The sequence below is a fragment of the Gopherus flavomarginatus genome, chromosome 1 (assembly GCF_025201925.1).
Source record: "Gopherus flavomarginatus isolate rGopFla2 chromosome 1, rGopFla2.mat.asm, whole genome shotgun sequence".
In the NCBI taxonomy this organism is placed as follows: domain Eukaryota; kingdom Metazoa; phylum Chordata; order Testudines; family Testudinidae; genus Gopherus; species Gopherus flavomarginatus.
The window spans coordinates 332,865,705-332,887,392 of NC_066617.1; the positions used below are offsets into that span (position 1 = coordinate 332,865,705).

At 41.1% G+C, this 21,688-nt stretch overlaps 1 protein-coding gene across 13 annotated transcripts in view; it reads right to left on the reverse strand.

Annotated features, from left to right (window-relative positions):
• Positions 1-21,688, reverse strand: part of ZMYM2 (zinc finger MYM-type containing 2) — a 212,955-nt gene that overhangs the window by 97,185 nt on the left and 94,082 nt on the right. For 12 of the 13 annotated variants that reach the window (XM_050937121.1, XM_050937119.1, XM_050937123.1 and 9 more), the window contains 2 exons: positions 8,634-8,784; positions 7,864-7,979 (listed from right to left, as the gene is read on the reverse strand). The exons of the other annotated variant lie outside the window; for it this stretch is intronic. In XM_050937121.1, coding sequence (XP_050793078.1) covers positions 7,864-7,979; positions 8,634-8,784 — 267 coding nt within the window. The remainder of the gene's footprint in view (positions 1-7,863; positions 7,980-8,633; positions 8,785-21,688) is intronic. 13 annotated transcript variants of the gene reach the window in all.

Genomic DNA, 21,688 nt, shown 5'->3' on the forward strand with positions numbered 1-21,688 from the left:
ATGAACTGGCCAGCTCATACGGCAGCACCACATCTTCAGAAAGAAGGAATTTCCAGCCTCAGTTTCTTTAACTATCAAGTTCAGACATGACAAAGAAAAAATCTTCAGTTGTCCCAGTTTTCTTAATGGCAGCATAATGTTGGATGGAAACATTAATATGATATACGAATAACTTTATACTTAACCCTGCAACATTATTAGCTTCAGAAGACCAAGCAGTATGTTTAGGATATATGGAAAGGCCTCAGACATTCTTGCAGAGCATTTCACCAGCAACCGCCTATGGAACAACAGCCTTACGTAAACATGCCTGGTCTTCTCTCAGCCACAAGGATGAATGCTTACATTCAACTGCTCAGGGGTCTGTTTTGGGACCGGTTCTGTTCAATATCTTCATCAACGATTTAGATGTTGGCATAGAAAGTACGATTAAGTTTGCGGACGATACCAAACTGGAGGGATTGCAACTGCTTTGGAGGACAGGGTCAAAATTCAAAATGATCTGGACAAATTGGAGAAATGGTCTGAGGTAAACAGGATGAAGTTCAATAAAGATAAATGCAAAGTGCTCCACCTAGGAAGGAACAATCAGTTTCACACATACAGAATGGGAAGAGACTGTCTAGGAAGGAGTATGGCAGAAAGAGATCTAGGGGTCATAGTAGACCACAAGCTTAATATGAGTCAACAGTGTGATACTGTTGCAAAAAAAGCAAACGTGATTCTGGGATGCATTAACAGGTGTGTTGTAAACAAGACACGAGAAGTCATTCTTCCGCTTTACTCTGCGCTGGTTAGGCCTCAACTGGAGTATTGTGTCCAGTTCTGGGCTCCGCATTTCAAGAAAGATGTGGAGAAATTGGAGAGGGTCCAGAGAAGAGCAACAAGAATGATTAAAGGTCTTGAGAACATGACCTATGAAGGAAGGCTGAAGGAATTGGATTTGTTTAGTTTGGAAAAGAGAAGACTGAGAGGGGACATGATAGCAGTTTTCAGGTATCTAAAAGGGTGTCATCAGGAGGAGGGAGAAAACTTGTTCACTTTAGCCTCCAATGATAGAACAAGAAGCAATGGGCTTAAACTGCAGCAAGGGAGATTTAGGTTGGACATTAGGAAAAAGTTTCTAACTGTCAGGGTAGTTAAACACTGGAATAGATTGCCTAGGGAAGTTGTGGAATCTCCATCTCTGGAGATATTTAAGAGTAGGTTAGATAAATGTCTATCAGGGATGGTCTAGACAGTATTTGGTCCTGCCATGAGGGCAGGGGACTGGACTCGACCTCTCGAGGTCCCTTCCAGTCCTAGAGTCTATGAGTCAAGGAAAGGAGAACAGTATTTAGGTAATAGCATAAGTGCCATAGCATATACCTCAAGTGAACTGTTCAAATGCTTTTAATATGTTACTAAATAATTTTTATTTGGAAATGAAAGGATTATTCAAGAGAAGATATATTATCAGAGTGAGAAACATAGCAACCTACTTTAAGAGTAGAGTGAAAGAATAAGATCTTAGATCAAAGGGATCTGACCAAAGTATCACCTTGCATTTTCTCTCTTAACAGTGCCGAACCACCCATGACTAGTAGAAATAAAAATCACTGGTGGAAACCTATATTCACACCTTTCTGCAAAACTTTCAGCCATTTAGGAGTAAAAGCAAACTGTACAGAGTGGCTGGATGACAAATTGTTGGATAATAGTTAATAATAATTAATGTCAAACTCATTTTAACTGAGTAAATCCCAGTTTGAGAGGATTCACTTAAACTATTAAAGAAAAAACAGTACACTTTTAGGCATATATTAGCTACTACTGCTGAGATGGTAAAAGGTGAAACTAAATTTACATTAGCAAACATTAAGAATATTCGGAGTATGATATTAAGTCAATTATTTAATCCATCACATGGTTTGTAGTACTGCTGCTCACATGGTTCATTAAATAAGTAAATCCATCACCCACTACTTGAAGCATTGCACATGCATTTGGTGGCTGAGTGTCCCTCGCTTTTGTCAGGGAATCTCATATTTTGTGAATAAAATCAAGCAGATTCAGAATTAATTGTCTTTTTCCATAGATGAAGGGCAACATCTTGATGAAGAGGGTGAAAAAAACTGGTTTCCTCTTCTTAAGTTCAGTACCAATGTTGTTCACTCTGGTATTAGAGATTCCGGGAATACTTCATGCCACAACCTGTGCTTCAGATCTGTCCTTCCTTCTGAGCTTTATTCAGAGGGCTGGACCACAGGTGAACTGTTGATAGATATCAACTCTTCCTTCAAAGGAGTTGGCTTCTATTAAGTAAGTGATTATATGACCAAAAGTCAGCACCTGAAGTGAACGATTTCACCAACTACCACTAAGTATCTGACCTTCCATCCCTGGTTAAAAGTATTTAAAAGATTGCGCCAAGATAATTTGTGGATGCCTCAGATCATCTTAGTCCATGTTAATCTGGGCTGGGCACAGACTTAGTATAGCACAGACACTGTAATGGTAGCACTGGTAGATCTCCTATGAAAGAGGAAAAGCCGGTAGCCACGTGTAGCCCTAAGGATTAATCTGCTGGTCTGTATAAATATATCTTTCTTATAAATTTGAGTATTTAATGTAATAGGCTTATAGATTTATATTAAGAATAAGTTTGGCTTTAATGCAAGAGACCTACAGGCCAAACATCCTGTATGTGACGCTAAGGCAACTTTAGCACATTTTAGGACCCTTACTCAGAAAAGTAATAATAGACAAAATACCTATGCAGATGTCTAGAGACCTTTGACTGAACCAACAACAGTAAAAGGTGGAAAAAGGGGATTTTTGCCCACAAATCTAACAAGTACACCACAAATGCGTACATGCCTGTCATTCATGCACACATACATACTAGCCTATGGGGCAAGTGTACCCTAACATTTCCGTGGGGGAAGGATGAAATTTGGACATCAGAGGAAGGATTTCTGACTAATGCCCTATAAAAAGGTGAGACAGCTCGCCATTAAGCAGGCAATCTACCCATCTATCTGCTCCCATCTACTCTTCATTGCCTCCACCTTCAACTCCGTCTCGATGCTACTCATCTACGACGGCTATTAACAGGCCGTATTATTATTTCTTTTCAAACTGGAAGTGTAAAGAGATTTAATTTCCCTTATGTTTTAATTTAGTTAAAGCTTAGTGTTAAATAAGAAAGCAAACAAATCCGCAGTAGCTTCCTCTGCCAGAGGGAAAAAGAAATTGCCACAGGTGCGGCCTGTATCTTTCAGTACCAGGTTATTAAAACAGTGTGTGAGTATTAAGCATGTTTGCAGCTTATAATATTGTATTACCATAGATATATCTCTTAAAGAACTGTGATACCTGTAACTCTGTAATCCTAACTGTTTTATCATTTGCTTACCATTTCATTGATTTTAATAAAAAGGTCTTTATGACTATATCTGTCTCAGTGTAAGCTCCTGTCATGATCCCGAAGTTCCTTTTATAAACTCTGTGAAGCCTGATCAGGATGAACTTTATCTTCTGATCAAACAAACTGGCAAGCCAAACCCATACTAATTAATATCCAATAATTATTAATAGCATTAATTAAAAATTAAATAAATAAATAAAATTAAATTAAGTGGATAAATTAAATCAACACTACTACCACACTCCAAATCAAGCTACACATGCTGACATTTGTAGATCTATCAGCTGCTTTCAGTATTGTGGACGAAACACTGTTTGGTCTGCAAAGCCAAGCAGAAGCAAACAGGATTATCCTTCAGTAGCTCTCTCTTTCAAGAGATATTGAACTGTTTTGTGCAATTGCTTTTCAGTCTCAAGAACTCTCACATGTGGAATTCTGCAGGATTCCATCTTACTGAACAATGACGGGTATGTGGGAATGACAAATATGCATGACTGTTGGGAGGGTTAGCAAGAGGCATGAGTTATAGTGTTCTCAATATGCTGACGATACCCAGTTCTATTTTACTTCATCCAATCTAGACAGTGCTGTTAGGTGCCTTACCAGATGTTTGATATAGACTGGGGCACAGATGAAGGCTATCTGACTGAAGTTCAATCTGGAGAAGACTGATGTGATGCTGGTAGATTTGTTAGAAGCAACCAGAAAAGGCAGGGGGGGATTACATCTGCTCCCATAAATGTGCAAACTTTAACAACATATGGCAGTGGTCCCCAACATGGTGCCCGCGGGCGCCATGGCACCCACCAGGGTATGTATGTGTGCCTGCCTAGTGACAAGGTATGAAAACTAGTGCCACAGCCCCGCGACTACCAGGAACAGATGTTCTCTGTTCCCGGCAGGCACAGGGCTGCAGCTTCTCTCCGCACTGCCCAACACAAACTGGTCTCATTTTTGTTCGCTGGAATAACCTACCAGATTTGGTAGTATCATGGTAGTGCAGATGTAGGCTGTCTCATGTGCGTGCTGTTGGTTCCAACCTCTCGTCACTCATTTATCGCCACTCTTTTTTTCCTGCTTGCACCTGCGCACGCAGTAGGATGTCAGTGACCCATGTTTCCATATATTATGTGAGTATTCTTCCAAGGAACTGATACTGTTTTCTCATGCTTTGCAATTTATTTATTTATTTTAACATTTTGCCACAAAATGAGTGGTTCAAATAAAAGACAATGTCTGTATTATTTCAATGCAGACTGGGAAGAATCCTATTGTTTTATTGAAAATAAAGGAAAATGTGTTTGCTTATTGTGCAGTGGTACCGTTGCAGTACCGAAAAAACAATGTTGAACACCATTTCCAAACTAATCACAGCTCTTTTGACATTAGCCATCCACTTAAATCTGAGCTGAGAAAGAAAAAAATTAATCAACTCAAATCAAACCTATCTGCCCAGCAATCTGTTTTCATTAGACAAGTAGTAAAGTCTAAAAGTGCTACTATTGCTTCCTTTAAAATTGCTCATCTGCTCGCAAAGAAGAAAAACCCTTTCAAGATGGTGAATTGTTGAAGGAAGCATTTTTGACTGATGCTGATTGCTTGTTTCAAGGATTTTCTAACACGCATGAGATTTTTGTCGGCAATACAAGGCTTGCAGTTATCAGACAACAGTTACGAGGAGGATACAAGCAATTTCAAGCGACATGCAAATTCAGCTAAAAGATGATTTGGAAATACGTGACTGGTTTTCACTGCAGTTTGATGAGTCGACAGACATATCGGATACAGCACAGTTGGCAGTTATGGTAAGGATGGTAGTTAGTGACTTCACCGTAAAAGAAGAGTTACTAAAAGTACTGCCTATGAAAGGGCAAACAAAGGCTGAGGACATCTATAAATTACTCAAATCATATGCAACATCAGTTAGTATGGCACTACACAAACTGTGTGCAATCACCACTGGTGGGGCACCAGTAATGAATCCATTGGCCCCGCCCATCATTGCACTCTGCAAGAAGAATGAATCCTTTCCGAACTTTGTCTTATCATTGCGTTATCCACCAAGAAGCTTTGTGCATCAAAGTTCTTTCTTTTCAACATGTCATTAATGTCATTATTAAAATAATTAACTCTATTCAAGCGAAACCTTTTCAACAGTGACTTAAAGCCCTGTTGGAAGACGTTGATGACAGAATTTGATCTTATCTTGCACATAGAAGTACGCTGGCTGAGCAAAGGTAAAGTTCTTGCATGTTTTCTAAGCCTAACTGAAGAGAGAAAAGAATTTCTGAAGTCCACAAATCAGAACTTCGAGCAACTAGAAGACAACAGCTGGTTAATGGACTTGGCTTTTCTTGCCGACATCACTGACAAATTGAACATTTTAAATCTTGAGCTCCAAGGAAAAGATAGACAAACATGTGGCTCAAATGCAAAAGCAAAACTGATCTTGTGGATGTCACAAATGATGACGAAGTCTCTCGCACATTTCCCAAATACGAAGGAAATGGTATGTGACAGTGATTTTAACTCATCACCATCTATTATCCACATTCAAACACTTCTGGAACAATTTGAAAAGAGGATTTCAACAGTTCACCATCTTGAGCCTGTAGTTGCCTTTCCTGTGAATCCTTTTACTTGCTAAAAAAAGGTAAGAGAAATGGCTACATCAATTGCAAGTCTCATTCAAGTAAGAACAGAAGACGTGGAACTGAAGATTTTGGACCTTTAAAATGATATTGTGCTAAAATTCTGTGCAACAGATGAAAACTTCTGGAATCTGGTAGACCGAAAAAAGTTTCCTGCCTTAAAAAATGTAGCATACAAAATAAAATCTTATTTTGGTTCCACTTATCTATGCGAAGTTCTTTTTTCAGCAATGATCATCATAAAATCAAAATACAGATCTCAGCTTACAGTTGCCCATCTTGACAACTGCTTAGGAACGGGAATATCATCCTACTCTCCCAACTACGAAAAATTGGTAGAAGAAATGCAGTGTCAAAAATCACACTGACATTATTAGAAAAACCACATGAATTAATGATACCTATTTTCCATTAAGTGCTGATGAGCACGTATGATTAATTTGTGTTTAACTTTTTCTCATATTTGTTTGTTTATTGAAATCCAGATACAAGTAACAATACAAAGAATATTTTTTTAATTAACCGTAACTGGTTATCAATGTTAAAGTTAAGAATAATAAATATACTTGGACCAGCAGTTCAACGTTTTACTTTTTTAAAATAAATAAGATGAAAACTGTTTATGATATTTATTTTGTAAAAACTCCTTAATTTTTCTTACAGGTAGATAAAAAAAGAGGAAATTCACATGGTAAGGTGAAAGAGTAATTGCCAAATAATTTAATTAATATCTTTTATATGTAAACTTATCTTTTTTATCTTATGGATTAATATATTATGTAACAGTAAATATGATTTTTTTTTGTATTATTTAATGCACAAATGCAAAATAAGCCTTGAAAAATTGTTGGTGCCCGCCACACTTTTCTGAAAACATGAATGTGCTATTGACCACAAAAAGGTTGGGGACCACTGACATATGGGAAGTCATTTGGGGGTATTGCTGGATCCCCAGTCACTGTTGGGCAATCATATAGCAACAATACTAGGAAGACTTTATTTAATCTGGAGATTGCAACAATTTCCTTCAGATGAAGACTAGGCTATTATCATTTATACCTCTCACCCCTAAAGATTTACTACTGCAATGCAGTCTATATGGAGGCTACACCTTAAATTAAATCAGAAATTGAAGCCTGCGAAGAACGTGACAGTCCATTTGGTAAGTAGCGTATCCCACCAGAAGAACAGGGTATCGGTGCTCTAGGATATGCACTGGCAACCTATTTGTTTTCTGGGTGCAGTTTAAGTGGTTAATTTCCATCTGCAAGTCTTCAATGGCACTTGATGTAACAGTTTCAGAGAGCACCTCTGTCCCCATGACATATTGCTGTAGTTGTAGTCAGTGGAGCCCCATATGGTAGGTATTCAAACATGAAGGACCCTCAACTTTGGAATTCACTTCCCCCACTTGGTCTGAAAGATCCAAAATTTGTTGTCCTTCAGTGCATGCTGTAGTGCTCATCTTTGCACATATACTTTTTTTTTGGGGGGGGTGGGTGGGGAGAATGTGGTGAGGATTGATATTGGTGGGTGCGCCCACATATTGCTGGGATATATATTTTTAATTGATTGTTTTCAGATTTTTAGGTTGTGAGTTTTATTCTTTATGAAATTGTACTTTTCATTATGTCAAAGTTGCCTATGGCCCAAGATAGTCTTTTTTTTAGTTTTAGTAAAAAAATCAAAGTAAGCTATATAAAAGCCAGATATTTTAATATGCACATATTTAACACACGCATAAACATATATATATATATTTTTCTTTCCCCAGGGAGCAAAAGATTTAACACAACAGCTAACCTGAAATATAGCTACACAACTGGAACTGCAAAAGTTGTACAGTTTTCCATCAGGCATTGTGGCTTGATATTGAGGTAAAGTGTTTCGTTTACAAAAGTGGCAAATAATTCCCATACCTAAAAGAAAAACGTAGTTTACACAGAAAGTAAATACAAGCAGTAGTGTAGAAATTTACTGGGTTATAATTTACCACTTCCCCTCATTTTATTAATGTAAAAACCTAAACTTCATAATTAAATTTTCTTACCAAAAAAACTATTAGGCTCTGAAAATCACACACACACACACACCAGAAAAAAATACACAATTTAGTTCTTCCTGATCTTATTTGTTAAACCTCAATGTTAAAGTATTTTTGTGTTCCTATCAAAAGCTTATTAGTATTTCCAATTTAGTGATCAAGCTAATTCACTCTGTCTCCTTTTTCCATTCAGAAATCTTGATAGATTTATACACCCTTTTCCCAGAATAAATGTCTTGGCTAAATGACACATCTTGTGAAGGAGACACAGTTGCAATGCCTCATGCATATGGATGGAATTTTATTCAGTACTGGATGGTATCATATATGTAAAAAGTACCCCCTACATGCATGAAGACTGTACTATATCTGACTCTGTAGCATCATTAGTGTACACTACTTATTATGTCTCAACATTTTTCCCCCAGTAACCTACAAGCCTCAATACACTGGGAAACTTTTTAAGGGAGGGGGACGGACAATTTGGGAGTCTTATCAGTGATGAAAAGCCACCATCCTTTTCACTTACTTTGTGATTTTGCATATTCTGATTTGTGTGTGTTCATGCATGCAGTTGAGCAGTATGACTCCATATATCCATTAGGTCCTATGCACTGAGTCATTTCAAAAAACCTGCACTGAGCTCTGCAACCAGTACAAGTTGTTAATTTGCCATATTTCTAAAACATAAAACAAAGCAAAACAATGCATTAGTTATGACTTTAAGTTACATTACAGTAAGTACACAGGAAGATACATTTCTGCTATTCTCACCTCATTAGAATCTTCCTGTATTACATAAAAGATCTAGAACATTTCTTTTGGCAGGAAAGGATGGCTTGGCTAAAAATAAATATATATTTTTTAATTTCAAGAGTATTGAAAACAATTTTGTGAACTGTGTTAGAGCCCAGGTAAATCGGAGTGGTTACAATAGTTTGGAGGTACCCATATTTATCCCTTCTTGCTAGCGGATAAACGGTGTAATGAGAAAAGAGAGTCTTTTCTTGGAGGGAAGTGGGATGGAGAACTGAAGTTTAAAATAGGGATACTCTAGGCTCCAAAAAGAACTTCACCCATGCAGGAAGAAAGAGCACAAGTAATTAGGCACCAAAATAGAACTCAGTATGATACATGAAAAGTGGGAATTTATGGTAAATGTAAAAAAAGAAATATTAAAAATGCTTTCATGTTGTTGAACTAAAATACATGGGATCTCTCAGCTGTTTATAGACATGCTTGCCAGAAGCTCAGAATGGGCGACGGGGATGAACCACTTGATGATTACCTGTTTGGATCATTCCCTCTGGGGCACCTGGCATTGGCCACTATCAGAAGACAGGATTACTGGGCTAGATGTACCTTGGGTGTGACCCAGTATGGCCGTTCTTATGTTCTTTTGTAAGCAGTAAGACTGGTTTCACCTTAAACCACTCTCAACGTAATTTTGGATACAAAATGGCCAAGCCCTTGTGCATCAGTATCTTATAGAAATACCCTCTACTTAACCTTCCACCCTGAATGATTCTTATAAGACTATCAGTAACAAAATAGTTACTGATGAAATACAACATACTTTCAGTGGATCAAAGGCTCCACTGAGGTTGTCCGATGTTATGATATATCATGGCTACTATGAATACTGTTGCAGCCAGCAGAGCTCACCTGAATATTGTTAGAGCTGAAAATTCCTGGCTCTGACAAATCCTGAAGAGTGGATTTCTCTTAACTTTAGAATATCTTGGGTTCCTGCCTTGATGCAGTTGAGCCATGTCTAGAAGAGTTTCTATGTATGTCAACTGATCACCCAATGACAAGTTGAGACTTTGAGTGAACTCTAGGTAATTATAACATCGTGATGGTGACCGACTGATTTCAGATAATCCCCACCACCATCAGTAGTATCATTCCACCCCATAAGAGCACTCTCAAACCACGCAGATAAGCCAAACTAGGCCAAGATAATCACTTAGTGAACACAAGCACTACAGATGCCAACACAAAAGGCAATACACCAAATGGATAGTGCTGATGTCTTCTACAAATTTGATACAGATCTCACAGTTAGGTAAGGATCAAAATGTACAAAAAACATCAACAAGATAGAGGTCACTGGCTTTGTGTTCTATATCTAGTAGTATACTTGCTCCTAGGTGACCATCTTGAATTTTTCCTTTGAAGGATTACAGTTTCATATAATCACCAAGTTCGATGAAGCCCTTCTAACATTTTAGACATCTGTAAGCACTTGACAAAATTACGGAACAGATTTTATTCCAAGTAGCCCATGCTTGACGGTAGACCTTTTCAAGAGGGATTTTCTGAACCATCTTTTCCTAGTAATTTCCCCAAATCATTCAACACCTAGGTCCAGGGGGGAGAAGTGGACAGGCTCTTCCACTTCTGCTTCAGTCATTCAAGAGGAGGATGTAAGGGCACAATTATCCTGTTTGCAGAGGGAACTTCGTTTGGGTACTTTTGGCTCTTAGTCTTTAAGGATTTATCATCAGTGAATAAGTCAAAGCCAGACGTCTATGCAGTCACTGGAGAAACTTGTGGACGGTCAGTTCTTCCAGAGCAGAGTCTATAATATTCTCTCGCCTCTGTAAAATGTACACCCCCCCCCACACACACACACAATTTGGTGAATTAATTTGCAACACATAAAGCCTCACGGTACTCCAAAGAGTTTGGCTTCATGACCTGTGGAAGCTACTTTGAGGCAACCTGTGTTGTCGATCCGTTCTGCTTCAAGAGTGGCTGGGTCTGTGCTGATGTGGACAATCCTAGCACCAAGAAGAAGGGATTCAACTCTGGCTTCTATTTAGAGAATCAATCGTTTGAAAGATTCCAGGCCAATTTTATGCCCATCTTACTCGAAATTTTCAGAAGTGCCTCATGGAGAGTTTGCACATTGTGGGTGACATTTCTAATCAGACATATGACAGCCACACAATTTCCTCAACTCCCAAGCACAAAATACAAAAGTCATGCTCACCTGTGAGGAATATCTCACAGCAGCACTTTTTGAAACCATGTAAAGCAAAAACTGAGCACAGTAAAGACCTCAAGGTAGAGTCTATGCAGGACTGGAATCCAGGAAAAAAGACCTAAGAGCATTGAGTAATTACTCCAAAGTCTATGCAGATAACCACTCAAAGGTTCTAAGCAAAATCTGGAAGCACCGATGCAATTATGCTGAAAGGGGGCTTTATAGATAGACTGTATCCAGGAGCAGAATCAGAAAGTAGGAATGCAGTATGAAGGAGGTCAGACTAAATGAGCTCAATGATCCCTTCTGCCCTTTAAGTCTATGAGAAATCACTGGAGCCTCCTCAAGATTCTGGACTAGCAGAAAAGATCAAAATTAAGCTGTCAGGCCTTGAAGGCTACCAGCACTCCACAGTATGGAAAAACAGGCATGCAAAAAAATTGAAAATTTATTACACGCTGAATGTTGCGAGAACACTCTGAAGGATATCCTATGTCTAACGAATGAATGGTGGGCAAAACAGAGTTCAAAGGCAGCCTGTGGTCACCTGCTCCTCCCTGGAAGGGCTTAAAACAGCCCTGGAGAGGGCTGGGGCAGGGGGAAAAGCTCAGCTGATTGGTAAGCAGCTGCAGCTGGGGCCACACCCCAAACAGACCCAGCTGGCCCTATAAATGGCAGGGAAGCCAGGAGCAGGAACATTCTCTCTCTTGCCTTTGGAAATGGAGGGACCAGGCTGCCTCAGGAACTGAGGAAGGTACCGAGGGTAGGGCGGTGCTGGGAAAGGGCCAGGGAGCTGGGGAGCTCCAGCCTAGAAGAGTCCTAGGCTGCAAGCCAAAGGAAGCGCCCACTAGAGGGTACTAAGGCTGCAGAGGGGCAGCTCCACTATAGGTAGAGGCAGCAGGTCCAAACCCAACCTTGTCTGTGATGAATGGCTTATACTGCAGTCTGCCCCAGGGAGTAGGGGCTAGTTGGTGACTGGCAGTAGCCTACGACTGAGACGAAGCGGGAATAGTGGGTGGGGGTTCCCAAGGAGGGGAGACCCAGAGACTGAGGGGTGTACTGCCAGGGGCAGTACCCTGGCGTGCAAGGGGCACCAGGTCCAGGACAGACAGGGGGCCAGGCAAAGCGGGACACCGGCCTGCAGAGGGCGCTCCGGCGGCTGGAGAGCTAATTCCCGGAAGGTACCAGCAGGAGGTGCGACAGGGGTTAGTCCTGCACAGTTACACAGCCAGACAAGGTCACAGAGACCTTACTGCATGTCTGAAAGCAAGGAAGGAACACTTGGATGTCTGGACCACGGAAATGGCATTTAATATACAATCAGTAGCGTAAGAAGGTGTCAAGGCCCACTACCAGTGTTTCTGAGATTCAAACAGACCTGCAGTTAAAGAAGTTCCTATTCTGCTTCATGCTGCAAGCCTGAAACTTTAGAGTGAGAAAATCTGTGCTGATGGTATCTAGAAAGAAATTTCTAAATCCAAACCTAGAGATCTTAATTTGCTTAATGGTATTTTATACTAGAGAGCCAGTGTCTTTATATTCTCATCCCACGAGTTTCTACATGGACAAAAACTGTACCATAAGTAATACAATTTTCCCAGTGGTACATTAAGGTGTAATTCTATGGAAAGATTCTGGAGGTATCTAATCACAATTAAAGCTCTCACTGTTTGTCACTGACCCCTAGAAGGAGATTTTAGCACGTTTGCAATATTGATAGTACAGTGTTTAGCACAATATTTTGTATAGAAAAATCTCCCTCTCCAATCCCATTACCACTTCTTCCAACGCAAACTCCTGTGCCACCTCTTCTTCTGAATCTTTTTTCAATATCTGGTTTCTATTCTTGTCCGCCCTCCACCAAGCTAGTATGTTTGAATGTTAAAACCATTTGCAACCCCAAAAGTATATTAATTGTATAAACTTTTCAGCTTTCACTTTATGTTAAGTACTAAACAGTATTAGAGAAAATACAGGCATCTCAGATGGCTTTTGTATGAAATAGCACATGGTTCTGAGATATTACAAAAGACGGTTTCCATTTATTCTGCAATTCTGCTGGTGAGGACCTGCTGTAAAATCTAACCTTTGCTGTAGAAATGAATGATGAAATCTAACTCTAACTCTTCATTAACATTCTCTCATACAGTTGAGTTCTCTCAACTTCCTCTGCAGCATGGGGCATGGGTCACTTGCTGGTGGATTCTCTGCAGCTTGAGGTCTTCAAACCACAATTTGAAGACTTCAATAACTCAGACATAGGTTAGGGGTTTGTTATAAAAGTGGATGGGTAGGATTCTGTGGCCCACTTTGTGCAGGAGGTCAGACTAGATGATCATATTGGTCCCTTCTGACCTAAAGTCTATGAGTCAAAACTCAAAAATATAAGCCAAAGTAGTGTTCTCTATTTCCAAGATAACAGAAAACCTGAAACAATATTTCTGAGAAATGTAATGCTCTCCCTTTCATCACAATGGGTTATTGTTTTTATTTGTTAAGCATCAACAATATGCTCAGCCCAAAAGACCAAGATAAAGAAGACAGTCTTGACCTTGGAAACCTTAAAATCATGAAACCAGCAGGGAAAAAAGATAAACCAAGATGCACTAAGAGAATGAGAGGAAGAAGTTATCTTAGATAAATTTTTGAAGTCTTAAATATTGTGGACCTTAAGAAAAAACGGGTCTTCAGATAGGATGAAAACGAAGAAACTAGAGAGATCCTCAACACTGGAATTGAAAAGATGTTCCAAGTAGGGGCAGCTTGAAGACTGACCAAAGGAAAAGGAAATAAAGCAAATCAAGAGGGCACTAAAGCTAGCATTGCTGGCAGCCCAACACTGTAGCATTTAATTTCAGAAAGGGGAACTACACAACAATGAAGAAGTTAGTGAAACAAATTAAAAAGTACAGCACCAAAAGTGAAATCCCTACAAGCTGCATGGAAACTTTCAAAAGACACCATAATAGAGGTTTACCTTAAATGTATACCCCAAATTAAAAAACGTAGTAAGAGAACCAAAAGAGTGCTACCGTGGCTAAACAGCAGAGTAAAAAAAGCAGTGAGAAGCAAAAAGGCATCCTTTAAAAAGTGGAAGTTAAATCCTAGTGAGCAAAATAGAAAGGAGCATAAACTCTGGCAAACTAAGTGTAAAAATATAATTAGAAAGGTCAAAAAAGAATTTGAAGAACAGCTAGCCAAAGACTCAAAAAGTAATAGCAAAAAAAATTTTTAACTACATCAGAAGCAGGAAGCCTTCTAAACAACCAGTGAAGCTACTGGACGATCGGGATGCTAAAGGAGCACTTGACGACAATAAAGCCATTGTGGAGAAACTAAATGAATTCTTTGCATCTGTCTTCACAGTTAAGGAGGTGAAGGAAATTCCCAAAACCCATTCTTTTTAGGTGACAAACGTTGTTTTTGAACAAACTGATAAATTAAAACAGTAAGAAGTCACCAGGACCAGATGGCATTCACCCAAGAGTTCTGAAGGAACTCAAATGTGAAATCGCAGGACTACTAACTCTAGTCTGTAATCTATCATTTAAATCAGTTTCTGTATCAAATGACTGGAGAGTAGCTAATGTGAAGCCAATTTTTAAAAAGGGCTCCAGATGTGATCCCAACTATTACAGGCCGATAAGTCTGACTTCAGTACCGGGCAAACTGGTTGAAACTATAGTAAAAGAACAAAATTGTCAGACACACAGATGAACAGCAGGTTTAAAACAAACAAAAGGAAGTATTTATTCACACAGCGCACAGTCAACCTGTGGAACTCTTTGCCAGAGGATGATGTGAAAGCCAAGACTGTAACAGGATTCAAAAAAGAACTAGCTAAATTCATGGAGGATAGGTCCATCAATGGCTATTAGCAGGATGGTAAGTAGGGTGACCAGATAGCAAGGGTGAAAAATCAGGATGGGGGTAGTGGGTAATAGGCACCTATATAAGAAAAAGCCCCAAATATCAGGACTGTCCCCATAAAATCAGGACATCTGGTCATCCTAATGGGCAGGGATGGTGTCCCTAGCCTTTGTTTGCCAGAAGCTGGGAATGAGTGTTAGGGAATGGACCACTTGATGATTACCTGTTCATTTCCTCTGGGGCACTGGCATTGGCCATTGTCAGAAAACAGGATACTGGGCTAGATGGACTTTTGGTCTGACCCAGAATGGCCGTTCTTATGATAAAGGGGGTAAGAAGGAATACAACAGAACTTCTTAACTTTTAAAACTGATGGTGACTTTAAACATCACTATTTCATTGTTCATTTTAGAAGGATTACTGATTCATGTATCACCAAGTTGGATGAAGCCCTTCTAAAGTTTTAGGTAACTGTAAGCACTTGGAATAAAATCTGTTTCCTAATTTTGTTACGTAGCCCATGCTTGATGGAAGGAAGGCGGCAAGGGCCAGGTGGAATCCATGGCGGACAAGGCAAGTCAATGGGGATCGGGGCACCAAAATACAACTGTGTATTATTGAGTCTGCAAAAACCTACATAAATAAATTACAATGATTTGGACATGTATATGTGCATATTTATTTGTTTTTCCTAAAGTAAAGTAGGAAAATTTATCAGAGCAGCCACAAGCATGAGTTGATGGCTGCACTGAGGCCACCAAAAATTGGGTTGAGAGAACCCCTGGTCTACATAATACTGGCCTTACCATGAGTTCAGGGGACTGGAGTAGGTGATCTCTAGAAGTTCCTTCCAGTCCTACGTACCTATGATTCTATAAAAAGGTATGGAAAGCAACTTCCTGCCCTCAGTTAAGTGGTTTCAGGGAGTAGGGGAGGAGTAAATGTATAGTCTGGTTCAGAGAAAACTCAGATGACACCTTAGGCAGGAATTTAAGGTGTGGATATAGGGAAACCTTGTTCTTGAAGAATATTGTAAATGAGGATCTGTCATCAAAATTCTGATTTCTCCAACTCTTCATGCCCATGTAATAGCTATTTAAAAGGCCATCTTCATAGAGAGGTTCATTAAGAAACAGGTCACCATTGGTTCAAATGGGGTCTTGTGAGACCTCTGAGAAGTAGATTAAGATCCCAACCTAGAGTGAGGGGTTGTTACTTGAGGAAGTCCCAGTCCATTGATGAACCTTACAATTGTAGGGTGAGCAAACACTGAGAATCCTTCCAGTCACCTATTTCCTTCAGTGGAAACAAACAGTTACCTACCTTTCTGTAACTGTTGTTCTTCAAGATGTGTTGCTCCTGTCCATTCCAACTAGGTGTGTGCACGCCAAATGCAGAGTTGTCAGAAGGTTTTCCCCTTAGTAGTACCTGTCGGTTGGCTGTGGAGGCCCCTGGAGTCTGCCTTCATGGCGTTATATATAAGTCCCTGCCGACCTGCCGCCTCTTCAGGTCCTTCTTGCCAGACTACTCCTACAGAGAGGTAGGCGTGTGGGTGTTGAAATGGACATGAGCAATACATTTCAAAGAACAACCATTGCAGGAAGATAGGTAACCATTTTTTCTTCTTCTAGTGCTTGCTCATGTCAATTCCCAGTAGGTGACTCCCAAGCATCTATTACGAAGAGGGGTCGGAGATCAGAGAGTCACAGACTGCAGCACCCCTCTACCAAATACAACGTTATCTCTGGCCTGCTGTGCTATGGTGTAGTGCGATGTAAAGCTGTGGATTGATAACCATGTTGCTACCATGCAGATGTCGTGAATGGGGGACCTACGCCAGGAATGCCACCGAGGATGCCTGCGCTCTTGTGGAGTGTGCTGTCAGTGCGGGAGCAGGTATCTTCACTAGGTCGTAGCACGCCCTGATACAAGACATGATCCATGAGGAAATTTCTTGTGACAATACTTGAAGTCCCTTCACGCACTTTGCAATTTCAACCAAGAGCTGTGTTGATTTTCAAAATGGCTTCGTTCTTTCAATATAAAAAGCTAACACTCGCCTGACATCCAAGGAAGTGAAGCATTCACTCCCGGTTGCTAGCGTGCAGTTTAGCAAAGAAAACTGGGAGAAATGTGTCCTGATTTGCATGGAAATGTGAAACGACCTTTGGGAGAAAGGCAGGGTGGGGCCACAACTGCACCTTGTCCTTACAGAAGACAATATATGGAGGCTCAGAAGTCAAGGCCTTAAGCTCAGACATCATCCTGGCTGAAGTTATAGCCACCAGGAACACTACTTTCCAGGAAAGGTAGAGAAGTGAGCATGTTGCTAGGAGTTCAACGGGAGGCCCCATCAGTCTTGAGAGCACCAGGTTGAGATCCCACAGGAGGATCGGTTGCTTTACTTGAAGGTACAGTCTATTTAGTCCTTTGAGAAAATGGCCAACCATGAGGTCAGTGAAAATCAACTGGCCACCCAAATCTGGATGGAAGGCTGAGATGGGGGCCAGGTGCACCTTTACTGATGACACTGACAGGCTCTGCTGTTTCAGGTATAGTAAACAGGCCAGGATATAAGGAATCAATGACTGCAAAGGTGGAGTGTCCTTTTGTAATGACCAAATAGAAAATCTCTTCCACTTAGCCAAATAAGTGGCTCTCTAACAGGGTTTAAGCATGCCAGTTCCAAGGGGTTTAGCGATGGAATTTCCACGCCGTGAGGTGCCGAAACTCTAGACTAGGATGTTGGAGGCAGTCATGGTCCTGCATGATCAAGTCTGGGACCAGGGGCAGGGTCACTGGTGTGTCCACTGACAAGTCTAGAAACATGGTGAACCAATGCTGGCACAGCTACGCTGGTGCTAATAATATCATTGATGCTCTCTCTTCTGACCTTTAGCAGGACCTTGTGTACAAGAAGGAACGACGAGAACACATATAGCAGGTGGTCCTTCCAAGTAAGGAGAAAAGTGTCCATGAGCAACCGTGGGCAGTGATTCAGGAAGGAGCAGAACTGCTGATATTTCCCGACGTGCCTTGTTGTGAACAAGTCTATCTCGGGAATCCCCCACTGTTGGAAGATATTCATGACATGCAGGCAGAAGGACCTCTCAGGCCCTTGTGATTGTGAAATGATCTGCTGAGATGATCAGCCAGTTTGTTCTAAAAGCGCAGAAGGTATGCTGCCTCTACATCAGGGATAGTCAACTATTTTTTGTCAAAGTCCAAATTTCTTGTTCAAGGTATAATCAAGGTCCAGACTCCAAAGAAAATCATTTTAAAAATACTAATGATGATAATAAGTAGTAAATAAAAAGATTTTGGGGTCCGTTCAAAAGCATCTGGTGGTCTGGATTTGGTTAATAGTCCACCTATTGACTACCCCTGCTCTAGATGTATCAAGCAGGCAATGGAGAAATCCCACAGTTTGAGGGCTTCCTGTCGTAGGGGAGTGGTGCAAGCACCACCCTGTTGGTTTATATAGAAAATAACTGTTGTATCGTCAGTCAATACCGATACACATCTGCCCTCCAGAGGGATTTGGAATGTCTGGCAATCAAGGCAAACTGCTCTTAGCTCCCTGATGTTGATGTGCAGGGAAAGTTCTGCTTGGGACCAGAGGCCTTGAGTCCTGAGTTTTCCTACATGCACCCCACATTCCATCACTGATGCGTCCATGACTGGAAAAGGGTGCCCCTGCGCATACCACTTGTGGGTTGAGCCACCACAGGGAAGGACTCAATAACTGGTGGACGGAGTGTGACTATCTTGCCTAGGCGGTCTCGGTTTGGTCTGTACAATGAGGCCAGCCAGGCCTGAAAAGGTCAGAGCCATAGTCTTGCGTGCTGTATACAGATGTACAAGCTGCCATAGAAACAAGCAAGCTTCAGACACTTTTGCACTGTAGTAGTGGGGTGTCCTTAAGTCCTCTACAATGGCGCCCATTGTCAGAAAATGAGATTCTGGGAGGAATGCTTTGGCATGACCAGAGTCTAGGAGAGCTCCGATGAACTCCATCATCTGAGTGGGGGTTAGAGTTGACTTTGTCACATTAAATATTCGTCTGAGCCTGTCAAAAGTTGACCTTATCAGGCTCATGTGCTCCTCCACCTAAGCTCTGGTGCGGCCCTTAATTAGCCAGCCGTCTACTTGTATTTGTTGCCTCCTCGGGAAGTGGCTACGATCAACATTCACTTGGGGAAACCTGAGAGGCCACCGATAGGCCAAAGGGGAGAACCATGAACTTATAATGGGTGTTTTGACCACAAAGCAGAGGAACCGCCTGTGCGACAGGACTAACAACAAGTGAAAGTTCATTCCTTCAAGTCAAGGGTGGCATTCCAGTTCCCTGCATCCAGGGAAGGAATAATAGAAACCAGCGAGCCCATGCGGAACTTCAGCTTTTTCATGAATCTGTTGAGGTTTTCCAAGTCTAAAATAAGCCTGAGTCAACCCCTTGCCCCGGAATTTCTGAGGCACCTCTTCTTTCGTTCCAACTTCTAGGAGCATTTACACCTCCTCTATGAGAAGCTGCTTGTGAAGAGGGTCCCTGAAGAGGGACGGGGAAGATAGCTGGGAGGGAGAAAGGGAGCGAACAGAATTGAAGAGAATATACCAGTTCTACCATGTGCACGACCCAATTGTCTGAGGTGATCCAGGCTCAGGCATGGCAGAAATGTGATAGATTGTTCACAAAACAGTGGGAAGGATCCGGGATCTGGTCTGATGCGTCGCTCCTGGGCGCCCCTTCAAAGGTTTTGCTTAGGGGCTGAAGACTGCCTCGCCAAGCCCTGGCCTTGATTGAAAGAGGGATGAGGTGGCCTTTGCCTATTATTCCTGCCACGCTTCTGCCATGTATATTGGCCAAACCAGACAGTCTCTACGCAAAAGAATAAATGGACACAAATCTGACATCAGGAATTACAACATTCAAAAACCAGAAGGAGAACACTTCAACATCCCTCGTCACTCAATAATAGACTTAAAAGTGGCAATTCTTCAATAAAAAAAACCTTCAAAAACAGACTTCAACGTGAAACTGCAGAACTAGAATTAATTTGCAAACTGAACACCATCAAATTAGGCCTGAATAAAGACTGAGAGTGGATGGGTCACTACAAAACCTAATTTTACCATACTAATTTCCCCATATCATTACTCACATCTTCTTGTCAACTGTTTGAAATGGGCTACCCTCATTACCAATACAAAAGTGATTCTTCCTCCCTTGGTATTCTACTGTTAATTGAATTGTCTCATTAGACTGACCCCCCACTTGGTAAGGCAACTCCCATCTTTTCATGTACTATGTATATATATACACACACCTGCTACTGTATTTTCCATTCCATGCATCTGATGAAGTGGGTTCTAGCCCATAAAAGTTTATGCCCAAATTTGTTAGTCTCTAAGGTACCACAAGGACTCCTAGTTGTTTTTGCTGATACAGACTAACATGGCTATCACTCCGAAACACTTCCTGCTCTAATCCTGTCTAGGATGAGCAGGGTAGAAGCGTGGGGGATGCGATGATCTGAAATGTTTCCTTTGTGGGGCTGGTGTATGATGCCCCGAAGATTTTAGCGTTGCTCATGAGTCTTTGAGAGTGTGGAGCTTGGCATCTGTTTGCTCCAAGAACAACCCTAAGCCCTTGAAGGGCAAGTCCTGAATTCTTTGCTGGACAAAAGAACATAACAATAGCCCTATTGGGTCAGACCAAAGGTCCATCTAGCCCAGTACCCTGTCTTCTAACAGTGGCCATTGCCAGGTGCCCCAGAGGGAATGAACAGAACAGGTAATCATCAAGTGGTCCATCCTCTGTCACTCATTCCCAGCTTCTGGCAAACAGAAGCTAGGGACACCATTCCTGCCCATCCTGGCTAATAGCCATTGATGGACCTATCCTCAATGAATTTAGCTAGTTCTTTTTTGAACCCAGTTATGGTATTAGCCTTCACAACATCCTCTGGCAAGGAATTCCACAGGTTGACTGTGCATTGTGTGAAATACTTCCTTTTGTTTTAAACCGGCTACCTATTTATTTCATTTGATGACCCCTAGGTTCTTGTGTTATGAGAAGTAGTAAACAACACTTCCTTATCTACTTTCTCTATACCAATCATGATTTTATAGATCTCAATCGTATCTCCCTTTAGCCATCTCTTTTCCAGTCTGAAATGTTGAAGCCTGCGGCCACAAGCTCTTTCTCACAGCTATGGTGGTTGAGATAGTGCGGGTTGCTCAGTCTAGAAAGGCTTGCAAGGAGGTTCTTGATCTTGTCTGGATTTAGTTGGAAGCAACTCTTTAAACTTGGTCAGAGCATTCCAAGAATTAAAATTGTTGTAACTGAGGACAGCTTGCTGGTTGGCAATACCACGACCACGATTCCTGGGAAACAGCCAAGAGAGTTAAATCCAAATGTACATTCTAACAAGGGGGCAGGGAAAGAAAGAGTATTCTGCATCAGAAAAAGAAGCCAAATTCAAGACACGTAAGGGGTGTTCTGATCTGGAAAAGGGATCAAATGTTAACTCATGTGATGGAAGGAGAGAGAGAGATGGAATTGGTACTCAGGCCAGAGTACAGGCCTGGTCTGCAGTACAAAGTTAGGCCAATGAAAGACAGCTTACGTCAACCTAGTTGTGTATGCATCTACACAATCTCTCACCACTCTAAGAGCTCCATTATGCCGACACAGTATCACCACCTCCCTGAGCAGCACA